General features: G+C 39.7%; 1 protein-coding gene across 1 annotated transcript in view; it reads left to right on the top strand.

Annotated features, from left to right (window-relative positions):
• The first annotated feature begins 5,500 nt into the window (after positions 1 to 5,500).
• PDE7B (phosphodiesterase 7B) overlaps positions 5,501 to 18,922 on the top strand; it is a 177,296-nt gene continuing 163,874 nt past the window's right edge. Inside the window, exons 1-2 of the mRNA XM_074580653.1 lie at positions 5,501 to 5,687; positions 5,828 to 5,942. Of these exons, the coding sequence (XP_074436754.1) occupies positions 5,922 to 5,942 (21 nt within the window). The 5' untranslated portion in view covers positions 5,501 to 5,687; positions 5,828 to 5,921. The remainder of the gene's footprint in view (positions 5,688 to 5,827; positions 5,943 to 18,922) is intronic.

Here is an 18,922-nt window from a genome sequence, read left to right as displayed (position 1 = left end):
AATAAACTACCTAATCCATAGATAAGAAATTATTTCTCTTATGAAAGAAATAATTCTTTCTCTTATAATTTCTCTTAGGATTGCTGTTATGATGGAATAAAATTAGGGATCTTTCCCATCACTAAAATCTATGAATAGATATACAGAAGTACAGATGTTTTCTAAAAATCTAGTCACATTATTTAACTCCAAATGTTCTTAGGTTAAACCAAACCAAGTTAAAGTTCTGGAACTTTACTGCTTTTCTATAGATTTTAATATACTGGCTAATATAAATTTTATAGAGCAGTAATGGGATGTATTAAATCTTTATAAAGCACACCAGTAGCTTTCTGTCTAGGTACTTTCTCCCTGGCCTTGATAGAAAAAGTATCACCAGTAATGCATAGAAAGTCATATCTAATTGATCTGCTGTTACTTAAGGACTTTCATGCCCCCAGATCAGAAAGCCCTCTTTACCTCCCTTACTGTGTAAATTTCCTTTTTCCTTTAGTACACTACTTGCCTAAATCTTGAGGGTACCTATACATAGGCACATAATGCTCTGTACATGCCTAGTTTTCCCTTTCTGCCCTATGAAATAGGACACTGTTCACAAATCCACAGTGAAGACCCTCCGCCCAAATGCCTTTGTGTTCTCCCCTGCCAGGGACATGTCTAAGGTCTTTCCCAACTTGCCTGGGAACCCACTATTATAGCTGGGCTCAGATCACAACAGTTGTCCACAACCAGTTCCAAGCTGAGGTTCCTGTACTGTATTTGAGTTGCAGCAAGTTTTTTAAGAGAGGAACCTTTCTCCCTTGCATATGTCCTTGGCTTTGCACTGTCCAGGGAGAGAGAAAGGTGAAAGAAATAAAGTAATATACAGAAAGACTTTTTTTTTTCTCTTTTTTTTTTTTTTTAACTCAGCATTTCAGATTAGAGCAGATAATGAATGGAAAGGAGATTGGGAACTGTGACAGGGCATAGGGCACTATTAGAGGAAAGTTATTTGCCAGAAACAGCTGCATTTCTTCATCATATTGGAAAAGATATCTGAGAGAAGGTAGCTAGGTTCAAGGCTAGAAAGCCAGATAGAATATGCATGGATAAGTTTGTGGGAACTGGAGACTGTCCCTGTGTTGCAGACACCTTTACAGGAGTAGTGTAATTTTGTTGTGACAGCAGTTTGTCAGATGAAGTCAAGCCCAGAAGTGTAAAACAGGCACCAACACACCAGCCTTATGGGTTGGATAAATGAGGTCTACAGTCACACCAGCAATCTGGTTCCTCCTTTGGGCACCACCTCGCTCTGAACAACACCTTGCCCTTACCTACCTCCATGCTTCTCTGAGTTATACTGCCCTCTCCATCCTGGCCTTGGGTCATTCCAGATAACCCTGAACATCAGCTAATCACCAGGCAACAGCATCTCCTGACAGTTCACGCAGGCTGTTTGTAAATACACTGAAAACTTTGCACAGATCCCAGGTGAACAAGAGAACTGTAAGGCAGTCTGTTCCACAGATGGTGCACCAAGGGTGCTTCCAGCCATTCATTGCATCTGTAACAAGATTTAAAAGTTAACTGAGGGCATTAATTTGTAAATAAACCAGCAGAGGACAGCCACATCTAGTCATTATCCAGCCATCTCACATGATTCAGCCTCTAGAGATCTGCCTTAAATAGTTTCCCAACAGCAATATATCCAGTGTAACATACAAACTCACCTGCAAGAGTAGTATATCTGTTGTCCTGGGGTGGGATAAACATAAACTTCCTTGACACTACGCTTCTTTGACTATGGCTGTCCACCCTCTTGTTCCTTTCTTTTCATCATTACAGAAGACTGTGCCTCTGCGCTAGTTCTTCACCTTTATTGTCCCTCAACAAAGAAAACTGCAACAGACTTATCAAAGGACAAGTTTCATCACGGTCTTCAGCATCCTCAGACTTACGTGTTCACGCCCTAAGGAAAAGTAGCAATACCCTTGGGAATTTCTATAACATCTACAACTTTACATTTCAGAGCAACTTCAGGGGGAAGCTGAGGGATATGGAAAGGAAGAGTCAGGCATGAACTCACTCAGCAGTGGCAGCTCCTTGAAAAGGATACATCTTTTTTCACTGCTCATTCCCACACCCTAAAACTACTATACTGCCTCAGGTGTCATTGACAGCAATATGAAGAACAATATGCAGTCCCATACTGGAGCCCTTCCCAAAGATGGCTGGGGTAGAAATAAAGCAGTGGGAAGAAAGTGGAAGGTATTTTAGGAAGGAGGAATCTTTTTGCCTGTCCATGCACAGTGCCCTCCATTCCATCATGTGCAAGAGATTTCCAAGAGCTGCATGATTAAAATCTCCCATTATGGCCAAGTTCTGTGCTTTCAGACAATCCTGCTAATTGCTAACAAAAAGATTTATGCACTTGATCTAACCGGATCTGCAGCAGATCCCCCAACAATGCCGATATGTTTTTTCCTTTGTATTATCATTCAGACTTCAATACGTGTTTCCTGCTGCATTCTGAATATCTGAGTGAGATATGTGGTGTAATCTCCTTCACCTTGTTCCCTCCTGTTGTTCCTGAACAAGCTGTGCTCTTCAATATTAGTATTCCAGTCACATATTCACATGACCGTACCCTACCAAGTTTATGTTATGTCAATTAACTTGTAATTTTAATCTTGCATTAAGTTTTCCAGTTTCTTCTATTATTTTCAACGTATTTTACATCGGTATAGAGACATCTAGGCTGGACATCAGTTGGTTTGCTTCCTCCTTCTTCCTACAATGACATTTTCTAAGGAATCATGGAATTTTACTTTTTTCAGCTTTTTTGTCTAGGCCACTGTGGTCACATTTATTTGGATACTCATGACACCAGCCTGACAGCGTATTTTAGCGCGTATCTGATCAGATTAGCAAATCTATGCTAAAGCTTTTCCTTCTGTCTTTGTTAGATGGAGCCCATTTCTTCTCAGTAGTCCTTTCCACCCCATCACGGAAGTACGTGATTATGCTGAGGAAACCAAGGTCTTCCTTGTAACGCTCTTCACAGCCACGCATTCTCTTTCCCATCCTTACATGCATGTACTCATTTGAGATTATCTTTGTCTAAATAGAAACTGCAATCGTAAGTGCTTCTAGGCCTCTCCATCTTTTCACCCAAGAGGCATCTACGTCACAAAAACCACAGTGACCACTTATTGTCAGAGGGCCACATGATTCCCAGTGGCTGGAGTAACGTCTAGCTTCTTTAGGTGCCAGACAATACCTATCTAAGACTTTGTGCAGAACCTGAATGCACCAGGACCCTAATTCATGAAACACGGTGTCATATTATCAATAAGATTAATGCTAAAATGCAGAAAACATGAGAAATGGGATTGGAATAGACATTCAGAAATCTCCTGCTCTTACCTCTGTACTCCAAAGTAGGATTACCTATATCAAAACTGCTCATAAAAGATGGTTGCCTAGCCATACTTTTAAAAATAGCCAGTAATAGGACACTGCAAAGTATCACAGCCTATCTATTGCAGCACTCCACTCTCCTACCTTTAGATTTTTCTATGTCAAACAACTTTCCTCTGCTGCAGTTTACTTGTTCTAGCCACAATGAATATGGAGAAAAAGTTATTTCCTTCTTCCTTGCAAACTGTAAAATAAACAAATGCAGAACACAGGCCCGAACAGTGGACCTTGGTTACCTACAATGTCATGTTCTTAAGAACAGGCCCTAACAGAGTTTGAGCATTGCCCTAGTCACTTCCCCAAACACAGTTGGAGACTTACTACCAAGTCAGGTGCAGCTATGTTGTCATGAAGGCTGTAAAAGAGTTTAAAGGCCAGATAATGTCTCTAAGCCAAAGAATAAACTCTAGTATTGGCGGTTTTTGCGGGGGGGGTTAGGTAAATGTACCTTTTATATCGTTAATAATTCTTACCAACTCTCCTTTTTTGGGCTAAACAATGTCAGTCTCAGCCTTTTATCACAGACTCCAGATCATTCTCAGTGGAACCCATATCATTTTGAACTGACATTCCCAAAAACTGGTCCCCGAACTGCAATTCCACAAGTGCAATACTCAGCTGCCTCCTCACCAATGCTGAGTGAAGGTCAACATGATGGTTTTCTGTGTACTACAAATAATATTCCTATTTATGCATTCCAGATTGCTTCATAGAGTTCTCTAAGTACAGTCAGATGAACTTAATGAGCTCTAATTGATTTTGTAAATCTCTAACTTATTTAATACTTTTTAATACGTTATTCCAGTATTTACAGCACCATAACCCCTTGCATTTGTTGCTGAAGCTGATTACATTAGCAGTGATAGCACAGGCAGACTTTCCAGTGAGAAAAAAATCATTAACTATTTTGGCCTCTCTGGAGTAACATTACGGTAACATCGGTTGGTGGTCGTGGAGAAGCTCCTATTACTTCTACTACTTCTGTACCTGTTCTGTGGATCATTGAGAAATTTCTTTCTCAATAGCTGCCAGCCTATCCACTTTCAAAAGCGCTCATATGTGTTTTAAAATTAAATGTTAGGCTGTTAAGGCTTTTTAGGAATGAACTGTGCCTCGTAAACCGATCTCTTTGAAAGGTATCCCTAGAAGACCAAATCAATAAAACTAAAATTATGAGGATAACTATAAACAGTTATCGTTGTCAACTTAACTCCTATCAGTTATCTTGTGCTGTTGTGGCCTCTGTCGCCCATGCTAATTGACCTTGACATACGTTACTTGTTTTTTGAAGCTTCAGCTGCATAGCTTCTCTGTTGATAAAGATGCCGTGCTACAGGAAGCCAGGCTTTACTATTGCCTCTTCCCTTTTGATGTGGACTTTGGTGTGAAATAAAGCCCTGTGTGGTGGTCGACAGCAGAGCTCGTAGGTGAGCATGGCTGGGCTGCGATCTGCTAGTGGAACGGGTGTTTGCCCGGAGCAGCAGACCTTAAGGGTGACTGCATGGGTGACTGACACAGTAATGAAAGAAGTTTGCTAATTTGCAGTCTAGCTAGTGCTGACTGATAAAGGGATGTGTACAGTAGTCTCAGTCTTATCTCTTTCGCCAGGTTTACACTGGCGTGACACCACTGAGTTTAGAGAAGCAGTTCCTGATTTACTTCAGAGCAAGGGCAGACTCAGGTCTGATTTTGCACCACAACCCATATAGATAACAGTGCTCACTGGAAATATATTTGGTATATTTAAGAACACGTCAATACGTATAAGCATATTTATAGCCTTTCCCCATTTTGTGAGGAGATTTGGGATCTTTCTGGTACCTCTCATTATAAAATATTCCTAAACTACATCCAGGACAGATAAATTATGACTCTGGTTTCTTTCGAGTAGGGGAGCCTGCCTAAATCACTGCCACATTCTTCCCATAGCAGTCGCTTAAAATTAATAGCACATGCAGAGGAAAAACTAAACCCTTTGACGTCACTCCCGAAATGAGGAAACACAAACAGAAAAGGCTTCGCTCGGCGGAGCTGCGAGTGCGGCCGCGGATTGGTCTGCTCTCCCGCGCCCGTGGCGGGTGACAGCACCTCCCAGCCCGGCACGGCCTTCGGCTGGCGAACGCAGGCAGGCAGGCAGGCAGACTGCAGCAAGCTCAGCTCTACCCCAGCCCTCACACTCACACTGGCAGAAAAGTGCACTCTCTTCCCGAGTCTTTTCGCTTCTTAAGGTGGTTTTGTTGGCTGGGTTGGGGGACTTGGGGAGGTTTCCTTTTTTGCTTTTCTTTTCTTTTTTTTTTTTTTTTTTTAAATTTTATTTTTATTTTTGTTTGCTGTTGTTACTTAATTCTATTCCTAATCCTGGATGCAGTTGCTGGATTCTGCAGTACAAGTCTTCATGAACAAGCTGCACCGCTTAGAGATTTCACGGCATTCAAAGGTCACAGAACTGCCACTATGGTTAAATGTCTTGTTTAATGGTTGAGGTATGTACAGCAAATCTAAAAGAGGCAGCATGATTATTTTTGAAGGGGAACTAAAATTGTGAGGGGGAGAGGGAGATAATACTATTATTTGGTGGAAAAGATTTTTGCTGGTGATTGTTACTACAGCAACCGGTTTTTGAATTTCCTCCCTTTTTCTCTTTATTCAAACTAGATGAGAATTTTAACTTATGTTGATTTAACCATTTGATGGCAAAAGGAGATTGCAGAAAGAAGCTGTTCTTGTAATCCTTTCTGACCCCACTGAGGAAAATGTGATTGCTTTTCCTATATCTTTTCCTACTGCTCTGTGGCAGGAGAGGAGACCTGGGACTTGGCTGGCTTAGATGAAGGGAGAAGAAAGCAGAAACTCGTCCTTATCCTGAGGGGGCTGCGAGTTTGTCTGAGAGTTAGAGCTGAGAGAGAAAGACTTGGAAATAAACAGATCAAGCAGAACACAACATCAGCCTCATTTTTAGGTCTGCATGTACCACATCTTTTTTTATTATTATTATTTTTTTTTCTACATGCTAAGATTGCTTTATTTCATTTGGGTGCAGAAGTTCAAAATTAAGAAGCAGCCTGCAATTTGACTTATAAGCAGATCCTCAGCGGGAAGGGTGGGAGCTGATCGTCTTATATCAACACCAGTTTTCGGATAGCTTTTGCTACTTAAACAGAAAAAAGTGGAAATTTGCTTGGAAGCTGAAGTCATGTAACCTGACGTCTGTTTGACGGCATATAGGTTCAGTTCATATTTGAGCTAGTGATCTGACTTGAATGAGTATTGCAGCATTACAGTGAGCAGTGTGTGCTGCAGGAAACGAAAGCAACTGCTAGCATAAAACTAACATTGTTTTCAGGAGTGTGATTCTAAAATACAAGAGGAGGAGCCACTTGTCAGACTTTGTGTGTGTGTGTTCGAGTGATCTTAATAATTTCAGCTAACACAGACAATTTCTATTGTTAACTGGATTAATATACAGGTATGCTCAACGGCCGGCAATCTTCATTTTTTCCCAATTTGTGAAACGAGACTTTTTACAGCTCTGTTTGAGATGTTGCTGTAGATAAAAACCCTCTGCAATTTGAGAATCTTTCAGTTTAACTTTAAAAATGATACCTGAAAAAACAATTCATATAACAAATTGCAGAACACGAGCACACCTACCTCATGCAAGGCACCTCAAAGGGTTACAAAAATTAACTCCGCTAGACTGAAGCATGCCAGCTTAAGGACTGCAAAAATATTAGCTCTGAAATGCAGAGGATGTGATATGTGCTGTGAATGGACAATTGCTAGTCTGCAGTGCCTGGTGGGAAAACAAGGACTTTGTGTATTGCAAATGCATAACTGCAGCTCCTCCATTTCCTTTGCTGTATCTTCACTGACGGCTGCAGAAACAAAGAGGCTTGTCACAGATAAACTCTTTAGTGCCCCGTCTCTTTGGAGGTACTTGAGGCTATATTTTTTTTCATGTCAGCCAACTACCCAAAGTCAAGCTTCGTTAGTTGAACTGTTATTCTGTAATCTCCATGCCATTCGGTCCTGCCCATTCCCCCCCTCAAAGTCTCATTACATGAACTGCCAGCTGTTTTCCAAAACTAAATCACTCCTTCCCTAGCCCCAAGTTTACAAACGTTAGTATAGTTTTTGTTAGATGATTAATTAGTAAATTTGACTAAGGGGAAGCTTCAGTCTAGAGGGGCTATAGCCTGTTCTGTAAGGAACAACCCTGTAACTACATGAAGATAACGAAGTTTCCAAAAGACAATCTGTAAGACATTTGTTTGTAATAATTTCCTAGAATTAAATTATTCACTTCTTTTGATAGACATTTTTTAGAGAAGCTTAGTTTTTAAGCTCTGTAATCTACATTTTGATGTATCTGTGTTTTGTAGCAACTACTACTGTTGATACTAATAGTAAATATGCTAAGTGGACTTCAGATGAGGAAATGACACCGTTTTTCTACTTTAGTAATGGAAGTTTATCTGCAATGCTTTCTCTGAACATTCTCAATTCAGCATCAAGAACAAAATACAATTTAAGGTTGGCCTCTGCAGTGGATGAAAAGTTTACTGATATTTGCAGTCACATTATCTCCAAAAAAAGTCTGTATTGCAGAAGTTTCATGGGATATGAATGGCTGCTCATACAGAGCTTATTTCCGTAGGGTTCCGTAGGGACAAGGGTGGTCACCGGTAAAGTTGTAGTGATTCCAGCAGAGTAAGGCATACTCTGCTGAGTCTGATCCAATGTGTTGCAGATCACTTTTTTAAATTGTGAAATGTTTAATTCTGTAAACTAGTATGTAAATATACCATTATAACAGCAGCTGTTTCCTCCCCTTCCCCCCTTTTCCCTTCTGAAACCCAGCCCTCTGCTTGCCCTTACCAGACCTCTAGGTAGGTCATTGAAGCGGACTGGTTTTCCAGTGTCTTCGTTGCTATTAGGAAGTATAATTGAGACATTCAATCATATGTAATTCCTTTTCACTCACCCCATGATTTTTCTACCAATAGTTAAAGCGTATTTTAATGGGAAACAGTCTGAAAATCGATATTTTGTGACGTATATATGGTTTTCTTGCAATTTTTCAGTGTCATGGGGAAAAACCATTTCTTGTACTGGTAATTTCCTTTACAGAAGCTGTATGAAGCAGAAATGCTAACTAACCAAACCGTTACTGTCAACAGACTAAAACCTGATACCTCTTTATTTAATCATAAGAAATATTTAAGACCTAATCTGTCCTGTAATCAAGCCAAAAGCTCTTGATGCAGTTGGGCTAACAGAGAAACAAGCCATTTGGGGCAGCCAGGAAGACATCCCCCATAAATGAGCACTCCTAGCAACTCACTATTGTTCATCTTTTCTTCATTTTCGTGCTTGAAACTATTACAGTGCTCCATGTGTTTGTCACAGGGTGAAAGTGAAAGGGACAGCTGGGGTCCTACCAGCTGCCAGAACAAAATTAAGTGTTTTGTAACGAAATGATGGCTCAGTATTTCTCTTCCCACATCCGTGTTGGGTGGAAGATGGGACGCTCTGTGTTGGAATTATAGCATTCATTTTTCTTGTTCCTTGGCCAGAAAACAGGCTTACCCTTGCAGGGGCATCAGTTTTTATACATTCAGTGAAACATTGGCTTTACATCTAGTGTGAAAATTGCACTTTTCAGTCACAAGCTTCGGGATGTGGAACTGATGTTATTTAGCATTTATACCCTGAGGGCACTGGGACACATAGACGTGCAGCCTAAATGTCCAAAAGCAGTTCTGAAGTTCTGATGCTTTTTCTTTCTCTGGCCAACATAAGGTGCGTCAATTTAGGCAGCTAAAGATGAACAATGGTAGCTGAAAAGCTGGGCCACAAAGCTGGGCACCATATATGCAATCAGACAAGGGTGACTGGTAACCTTTTTCTGTGGTTTCACAGTAAATGAGAGGAAATCAAATAATGCGTCTTCTGATAGTAGCAGGAATTTGTCAGGTCTGAAGTATTAGCTTTGCGTAAATACTAGAGAGATAAAATGTCTTTGTTGTATTGAAGACAATTTATTTAATTAATTCATAGGCATTTAAAATGCAAAGTCAACTTCTGAAAGATTTTTTAGCAAAAAGAATTCTTCTGGATCTTCCTGAAAATTGTTTAGAGCGCTTTTTAGTTTTATTTTTACTATTATTCTTACTACAGTACCATTCCAAGAAAATTGCATTAGAAAACAACATTTGAAGCTCTGAACTTATCATTTCTGTTTTTCTGTAACAGACTGTCGTTCAGAGTGCTCAGGTCTGGGCTAGCGATAGCTATCTATCTGTTGTAAAGCCTCCAGTTCTAAAGTAGAAAATTAACAAATCAGAGCCAGATCTGATAGAGCAGAGAGCAGTTCCAGAAGCTAGACTTCAGTGGCAAAACAGTAAGTGAAAAGTTTGGGGCAGACACAATTCTTAAAAAACAGCAGCCAAATGATTTACACATTTCTTTTGCATACATTTAATAGTGTGGTGTCTGCAGACCACTGGTGCTGTAATTGTGATATACTTTTTTCACTTGCTCTGTTCTTAGAAAGTGAAAAATCTATAGCTATCAGTTTATCATGTAAACAGTGTTGAACTACAGAAATTAAACTAATGAAAGGGCCCTATTTAGTTTGATTTTCTTCCTCCCTGTGGGAGCTGTGAGTGAGGATGGATGAGAACTCAGTTTAGTTACTTATTTAAGCCACATAGTCTTATGGTGGTATATGATATGCTCCTGCTAGCTCACTATCCAGCCAAATAAGACATCCAGTTTGCCTGGATGGATAAACATAGATGATGATCTCTCCCTCTTAATAGGTGGGAATGAGCAGTTAGGGTTCTCCCAGTTGCACACAGAGGCGAATTTGTTATAGTTTAGCTAAAGAAGAATTGCACGCAGACACAAACAGCAAGATTTATTTTTCTTCGAGTAGGTTATTTTAAAAATAAGAAACAAATATTTAGAAGAAGATAGTTGCAGAGGTATTTTTTTTCTGTAGCTGGTAGGTTTATAGTAGTTACCCACAAAAATTTCTGGTATGAGAAAACTCACCAACTAATATCTCACTATGGCGTGTGTTTATACCGGCAGTGTAAGGTTTTTAAAATTAGGGCACAAAATCTCCCATCAAAACAAGTTTAGCTAATTGTCACAGAGGCAAAAAACCACATGTGTGGGGCAACTGCTCTCAGGACCTGTATGCTCTCAGGACCTCTATATGGTTTTTCATAGCAGTCTATGATACTAACCCATCTGGATGTAGGAAAGACGTTTTGGAAAGGACGATCATTATCTGTCAAGAATAAAGCGGGAGGTAGGCATGTTTTGACTGAATATGCAGCAACTCGGAGATGGCTCAGAGAAATATACATCTGTAAAAGTGAAATTAAGAAACCTCAACTTCAACTAGACAACTCCTGGAGGATGATATTGAGCTACCATGTAATCACTTCTATTCCCTTTGGAAATTACCCTTTATTCCTTCTGAAAGGAAGGGTCTGTGGTCTCTACGTTCTTATTCCCTTTCTTTCCCCCTACCCAACCTTTTTGCCATAGCACACTTCCTACAGTGCTTGTGAGGACTGGCTAAGCTCTGGGGCTTGTCTGGGGCGGCAGAGCTACCATCACTGTGCACAGACTCATCCCTTGGAAAGAGGGGTGACAATTCCCAGGTGCTTTAGAAATGAAATGCCGTAGGACTTTCCCAAGCATTCAGCAGTCATCCAAAGGCTGTAGCTATTTTTCCCTTTATATGTGATGATCCTAGTTTAGAACAAGAACTAGGACCTCTGCTTAGGCAGCCCCAGAGGACAGCATCTGCTTAATATTTCTGTAGTTTCCAGTTCACCAGTTTCCACCATAAACCGAGGGTGTAGCAGTGATGTGAGCTTCCCCTATCTATGCGGCTGCACGCTAAAGTGCACTAAATATGGGCAGCACCTGAGGTTTGGGTTTGCCCTTTCCCTCAACTTGCCACTTACGCTTGGCTTTAAACCTCCAAGAAGGTTAGGTAGAATGAGGGCTTGCTGCGTACCAGGCTCCTGGGAAGGAGAAGAAGATCTCACATAGACACCCAGAGAGAGATAAAAGCAGATGCACGCAGTCTTCATGGAGAAAAGTATGCTTCTGGCTTTGTGTTAACTGACAACCATGTTGAAACAGGCTACTGCCCCTTTCTGTTTTCAGTGTTGGGGTATGACTTGGCTCTGTTTTACTTATGCATAGGCATTTCTGTTTTGCACACTGCCATAATATCTGAGTCTCTATTAATAACAATGTTCAAGTGGCATCAGAACGGCCATCATAAACTTAATTAGGCAGGGTATCTCCAGTTTAATCAATATGGTCATTAGAAGGCTGTAAGACAGCCAGGAAAATAATAATTAGTCCTGATTAATAAAGGAGAACTTGCACACATCAGCAAAAGAGCAGAAGGAGCTTTGCCTGTTCAAGGCTTGGGAGGACAGTGAGTTGCTTTCTGCTTTAGCAGATCTGAGGACACTGTTATTAAAAAAACACTCTTGAAAATGCCCTTACAAAACTAAATAAAGTGGAAAATACTATACTGTAGAGAGACAACTGCTATACTGAAAGTATACTTTCCAGATTCTAAAATGCTGTTATTAAAAAAAGCTTCATTTTCTTGAAGAACTGTAAGTGCCAGCTAGAAAGATAAAACTGGAATGTATTTCCTCACCAAGAAAATTCCTCAGGTGCGCTGTTGCTTTGTTTTTGTAGGACTGCTTTAAAAAACAGAACGACTGAAAGATAAAAAGAAGACTCAAAGCTGGATTGGTGTGTGAGTGCAAAATGGCATGGTTCCACGGAGATTAATAGGACACCATCAATTTATATCTGTGAAAAATCAGATACACTGAGCTTTCAGGTCTTGTAAACACTCCTCCTCTTCACGAGTTAGACCAAATTTTAGGCTCATTAGCATTTCACCATACTTCTTTCATACCAGTTTTCCACAACTTCCTCAGCATTGCGGTACCATCAGGCTGCTTTTGATGCCTCTGCAGAAGCTGCGATGCATTCTTTCCCTTCCACCACCTTCTAAACCTCCTTTCTCTCCTTCCTTTTCTCACGGAGAAAAAAAAAAAATACCAGATTTTATTTGAAATCACAACCTCACAGTTAATTTTTAGATTATGTGCTAACATCTGCAAAAGTATATGTATTTGTAATACAGAGGGGGCAGATCTCACTTGTTTTCAGTATAGACCGTGATCTGCTTCAATGACACAGCTGTAAGTAATAATTGTAAAAGCTGAGGAATAACAGGGAAACGGTAATTTTGTTTAGAGACTAACATGTACTGCCTTGTATCACAAGATATTTTTCATGTAGTAAGGCTGTAACATCCTGTCACCTTGAACCACAAAACTATATCTATAATAATAATAACCGCCACCAAAATATAACCTCTGTAATAGTATGGTAACAAAAAACAGTGCAACATGAGGACGTTGAATGAAGCTCGTGCTATATATCATCATCAAAGCTGATAGAATTGGTCAAGCTTTCAAAAAAGCTCGAATTCACTTTAGTCTCTAAGTGAAATGGCCAGATCTGAAAAATTGCAGTGGACAAGAGCTTGCCTGGGAAACGTTTTCCTATTCTACCTCAGACAGGAGTAGCCAGCAGCCTGTGGTTAGTGCTCTCAAGAGGGTATGGGAGAAAAACATTCGAGTTCCCTCTCTGCTTGTGTTGGTTTTCTTCGGGTGGATTACCACTGCAGTGTCCCCCAGGGGTTGAACTCTGTCTTCGCAGGGCCTGGGGGACGGAGCCCAAAGCCCGCTGCCCCATGCTGTGCCCCAGCGTGCAACCAGAGCTCCTCCACTGCTGAAGTGGACCACGAAGGTTATTTCAGGCAGATCTCCACCTGCAGCTCCAGGAGTTCTGTCCCGAACCTGAAAAACCTTTCTAATGGATGTTTTGTCCTAATGCGTACCTTCTCCCAAACAACTTTTTTGTTCCAAAAAATTGTTGATTTTAAGAGGAAAACCCACGTATGTTTTGAGGGAAAAAAAATCTCACCGCTAGTACAGAATTCCCAACTTGCCTGTGAGAACTGAGACACGGTTGCTTGCTTTGGGTGCCTGCTAGCAGGCAGAGGTGACTGAAAATCTGGTTCCAATCCAGTGACCTTTTTGAAAAGTCTGCTTAGATCGTTTTATTTTATAGCACCTGAATTGAAAGCTCAAAGGCTGCTGAAGCCTTGAATTCCAAATCTTTCAGCAATTCTCTTCTCACCCTCCTCCCCAATAGGCCTAGTACTACCCTTGTTTCTTATTGTGGAAATAAGTGAAAAAAATAACAGCACTCCATACTTCATTTATGTGATAACTATATAATGCTAAAGAGATTATTTCTTTGTGTTAAGAATTTCTTGTAGTGGTTTCTTGTCGTGGTTGCAGTTTTTCATCTGCGAAACACACTTGCTTTAAAAAGAGGCTTGCACGTGCACCACAGATGTATTCTTCTTCCCTTTAGGGAGCAGAGTAAAGGCATGTGGGATTCTGTTTGGTTTTTTTTTTTAATTTATTTTTTGCTTAAACACCATAGCAAGCGTTATTTTAAATCAAATAATGTGAGAAAGGGAGGATTATGATGCTTAGACATGTCAGATGATCAGAAAGCCTCTTGAGGGACAGCCTCACATTCATCTGGACCTCCTAATATGTGACTGCAGCTTGGTCTCACTATATTAGAACCTTTAAACTGGTATTCACAATTTAGTTTAAAAACATGCAAAGCTTCACTTGGCTAATCCTGTTTACTGCTAATGTGAACAAGCCTGAGCTGACTTCTGTTGCTTTCTAAGTATTAGTAAAAACTATTTCACATTTCACAAAAGAATAAGGCAAAAAGCATTTAATGTCGATCTGTGTTTGGCATTGCAGCTTCTATGATAGCTGATGAAAATTAGTTTGCAAATAAACAAACTATTCTCTAAAAAAGTCTCCCAAAGTGCTGATGTTTAAAATGTAGAAAACAATTAGCAGAGAGGTCTCAGAGCTGTGGAGCCACCCTTTAACTGTCATCTGTTGACAGTACTTTGACAGTTGACCTTCAGCTCTGTTTTTAGGAGAACTTCAAAAGCCTCTGAGCTACTCAATTTCTAGAGACATTTTCTGAAAGATTTTATTAAAGGGGCATTTCCCCTTTTTGACTCTCTGTGATCCTCATTTTCTCCTCAGAACACTTGTCTAAAAATTACCTTTTCGCCACACTGATTTATAGGTTCTGGCACAGGAACTGATGCTGTTTCGCCTCGTAGCAGGCAGAAAATTAGTCACAATGTGATGTTAACAACTTCTTCATTACCTAAACTGTTTTACACTTTATTAAGTTCAACATGAGCAAATCTAATGCCTCTGAACAAACCAGGGAGTTCTTGACCATGTTGCAAATATGGGAGACAATAATTAATTTATAAAGTCACTACTGTAAGCCAGCCTCTGTGGCAAACTGGGATCTCAGTCGTGATACCACTGAATTCTGCAGACAAGTGCCACTTGAGTGCAGCAGAGGGAAAAAATTGTTTCAGCTGATTTACATTAAAAAGTCAAATATGACTGACACTGCCAACACAGTTGCGCTTGTGGTTCTTGTTGGGAGATGAGACTCAACATATTCTACCCTCACATTTGTCACCCTACAGATTTGTCTGTGCTGGCCACAAATATTCTGCACTGTAGAAAGCGACAGGGTGGTTCTGAGGCATAGGATACCTGTAGATTTCAGCAGCAAGGAGATCAGGGAAGCTTTTACGAAGAGTCAGTCCACCACTAGATATTTCTACCAAAATCACCAGTGGTAGTGTAATTTTCAGCTGGTCCCATAAATTGCCCTCACTGTCTTTCAGAGTCAAGTACTTGCTGAGCACAAAGGTGGTGTACTAATTAATGTTCCTCTGCGTCTTGCCCATGAACCGCCGGTAGTGTTCCTGCAGTCCCCCTGGGCTGGAAGAGGAACTCATTGGAAAGTCAGTCATGTAAAAGGGAATGGCCTCGTTCTTAGCCCAGGCAGATATGAGGCTGAGTCAACCTAAGTTGGGCGTTATCGTGTGTGGTATAAGAAATGGTAAGACATTTTTCATGCTTCGTTCATGCAATGGCATCCACTGTTCTAGAAGAGCCTGGTATAAAAGGATACATTAATGAAAACTATAATTTAGAAAGGGAATGTTTCTGAATATGTTGATGACTAAAGAAAAAGTTGGGGGTTTTTAAGAGAGGCTTTGCAATTATTATTTTTACAAATAGAGGCATAGAAACAAAGTTTTAGTTTGACTTTGTCACTCCAAAACTTTTCCTCTAAATGAAGATTCTTTTAAGGACCATATTCAGAATTTGCAAAATTATCCACTTCTTTAGAATGTTTTGGGGAGCTCATTTTCAAATCTGTGCCTTGCTGGAGTACCCCCCATTGGCTTCACTGTGTGAGATTCTCAGAACTTTTAAAAATCAAAATGTCAAATATGTCACATCAGCTGTGCAATGGTAGATTTCAACAAAAGGGTAGGCCAGAGTTTTCAAAAGGGTTGTGCATTGTAATGCTAGAAATAGCCAAACAGTTACTGATTATAATTTTGTTATAATGTTAATTTCTATTAAAAATAAAATTAATGCTATTTGCAGTTCGCTAAGAGAGGCAGAGTTATCTTCAGCCCACCCTCTGCTCTGTAGAAGAACTGGAGGATGCATGCTAGGGCAAACATTTTACATCCGCCACTGTTCAGAAATACAAAATTATTTTCTCGAACTCATAGACATAAGCGTTTTCTTTTTCCTTAAACTCTTGAGCTTTTGCTTAATGCAGTATTTACTCTCCTGTCCATATTTTATATTACATTCACAGCAGCTGCTTGCTATTTCTAAAAATTTCCTATTTTTTTCTTTCCTCACTTTTTTTTTAAATTCTCCTTTTTTCTTTAGAGAGTAGAAAAACCAAAGACCAGAAAATTGACTTATCTTATTACTACGTTTAGGGATAACAAATTTTATAGCTAACTAATTTCAAAAAAAGTGAAATATGAAAGGAAAGAGAATCTTTTGTCTTATGATTTTGGACCGTTACAACTCCACTGTCCTTCTGAACTCTGAGTAGATCATCACAGGAAGTCGATGCATCATCTTAAGGGAGGCGTGAAGGGAAGGTATATCCTCGACTATCACAAAACTTCAGAAATGTTTCTGGTTATGATTGATAACAGACTGAAAGGGAGAAAGGCAACAGAGATGGTCTTGGAGACTTTGGATCCCAGATAGGAACATGATATCATGTTCAGACTCATACCAAATGAAATGCTAACCTAGGAAAAATTGTATTGAGCTAAGAGATTATTTAAGGCTATTGCTCTATGTTGCAAAGTGTGCCACAGTACCAGCAGAGGATGAAAGTGTAGTATGTAACACATTAGTCAGATTAGAAAGACTCATTTAAGTAAGACATCTCTATTCCCCACAGATAGAAACTCAGGAAACATAAATGTATGAAAGGCTAGTTTTTGGAAATGGCTTCTCTTATCTGTGCATATATATCTTTTAAAAGTTGGAGATTCAAGCTTCTGTCACTCCAGATTTTCTAACTCAGAAAATTATTTTTTTATTAACTCAGAAATTATTTACTGTTTAATATTTAGGTGTTCTGTTTTCTGTGCATGAATCTGGTTATTTGACTGCAGAAGAACCAAACATTTGTACAAGCAGTTTATGTTGACAGAGTCTTCTACTATGGAAATTTGCCATTTCATAAAAGAAACAGTTTGTTATGGAAAATTGCTCTGTATCTTAGGGATTTGGAGTTCTTCCTAAACTGAGAATAGAATGACTTCAAGCACCTATTTGGTTTTTTTAAAAAAAAAACAATAAAAATTAGGGGTTCAGTTCACCTACCATGTGCACACTGAGTGCAAACTATACCCGCCTCCTGCTGAACCCAAAGCACAGGCTCCTTGCAGCAGGCAGGGGTGGAAAATTTACATACCCCGCAGCTATGTTCCCTATAGGCTCTCCCATCGTCTGATCCCATTGCTCTGCTAAAGGGGCACCTTTCCTCAGTGTCGCTGGCCACATCCAAGGCTGTGTGGCTCCAACCAGAATTTCCCCCTGAGAATTTGTCGTCCGTGACCCAAAAGCCTCATCTCTGCTTTGCATTGTGTGTGGGCAGGGTGTGGGCTGAGAGTGAGCGAAAGGGCGGAGGAGGAAGAAACGGGAAAGGGTGGATACAGAGAATGACAGGGAGAAATTGCACTGTATCTTGCCACCTTAAATGTCTGCAATAATGCACCTTCCTCCATCCAACATTTATCCTCAAACCAGGACAAACACTGGCTATAAAATTAGTAATACTAAGTCTGTTTCATCTCTATTTTTCCTTGTTTCCATCAAGTCTTGGTCTTTTGACCTCCAGCATTTCTACGATGGATGCCCATAGAAATATTTAATCTGTCCAACAGCAGTGGTACTCAGGGGCTTGGGTCCAGCTTTGCACAGATTTCTTTACAATGGTTGACCACATGATTCTGGTGACGTACAGGCTGTCTCCAGCATCAGGGTAAAGATTGTTTGTATAGGAGACATCTCTGCAAAATTTCAGACTGAGCTGCTAAGAAACTGAGGATTATCATCCTCCTCAACACTTCCCTTTCCAAGTACAAGATATATTTCTTCCAATTTTTCAAAGAAATCATTCCATGTTTAAAAGAGAATAATTGAGACAAGTCATATAATAGATACTATAGACCTAGTTTATGCAGTGCTAGAAAGTATTCCCTCTTGAGGATGTGGGAGTAAAAAAATCCCGAGAGGAGTGTTGGAAACTTAAAGATTTGACCTTTAGAATCAAGAAGCAATGAGGATTATTATTTATTTACTCCAGAACACTTATTAACCTTCCTCATTCACCCTGTGACGTCTCACTACATATGAATATCTGGACCATTCACACATTCTTTGAGAATTTATTTATTCCAGAATAATAATAATAGAACAATAATATGGCCATGAATTCTTTTTCATATGGAGAATGGTGATTTTAAATACTCTGAATGTTTTAGATGTCTAACAATGTATTTAATCATGTGAGTAGTTTTGCATATCGGAGTGTGTGAATACTGACTGAATTCCAATGTTTCTGCAGGTCTTGACAATAGCAGTTCAGAGTACCAGCAATTGATTACTCAATTATTATAAAATTTTTGGAAATTCTATAAAATATTTATTCAATGGTTGTTTTGGAAAACTGACAGAATATATGTGTGGATTTTAAATATTTGTATATCCTTCTGAATTGTATAACCGTATAAAAAATTCTAATTATTAATTGTTTGTGAGTTATTACACACAGACATGGAAAAAAATTTAGGGTCTAACAGAAACTCACAAGATGAGAGATCAGATTTATGACTGGACGTTTAGCCTGTCAAGGGGTCCTAAAAAACTGC

Source organism: Larus michahellis, chromosome 3, assembly GCF_964199755.1.
Source record: "Larus michahellis chromosome 3, bLarMic1.1, whole genome shotgun sequence".
In the NCBI taxonomy this organism is placed as follows: domain Eukaryota; kingdom Metazoa; phylum Chordata; class Aves; order Charadriiformes; family Laridae; genus Larus; species Larus michahellis.
The sequence above is the reverse complement of the archived record's forward strand: the minus strand, read 5'-3'. Positions and strand labels throughout refer to the sequence as shown.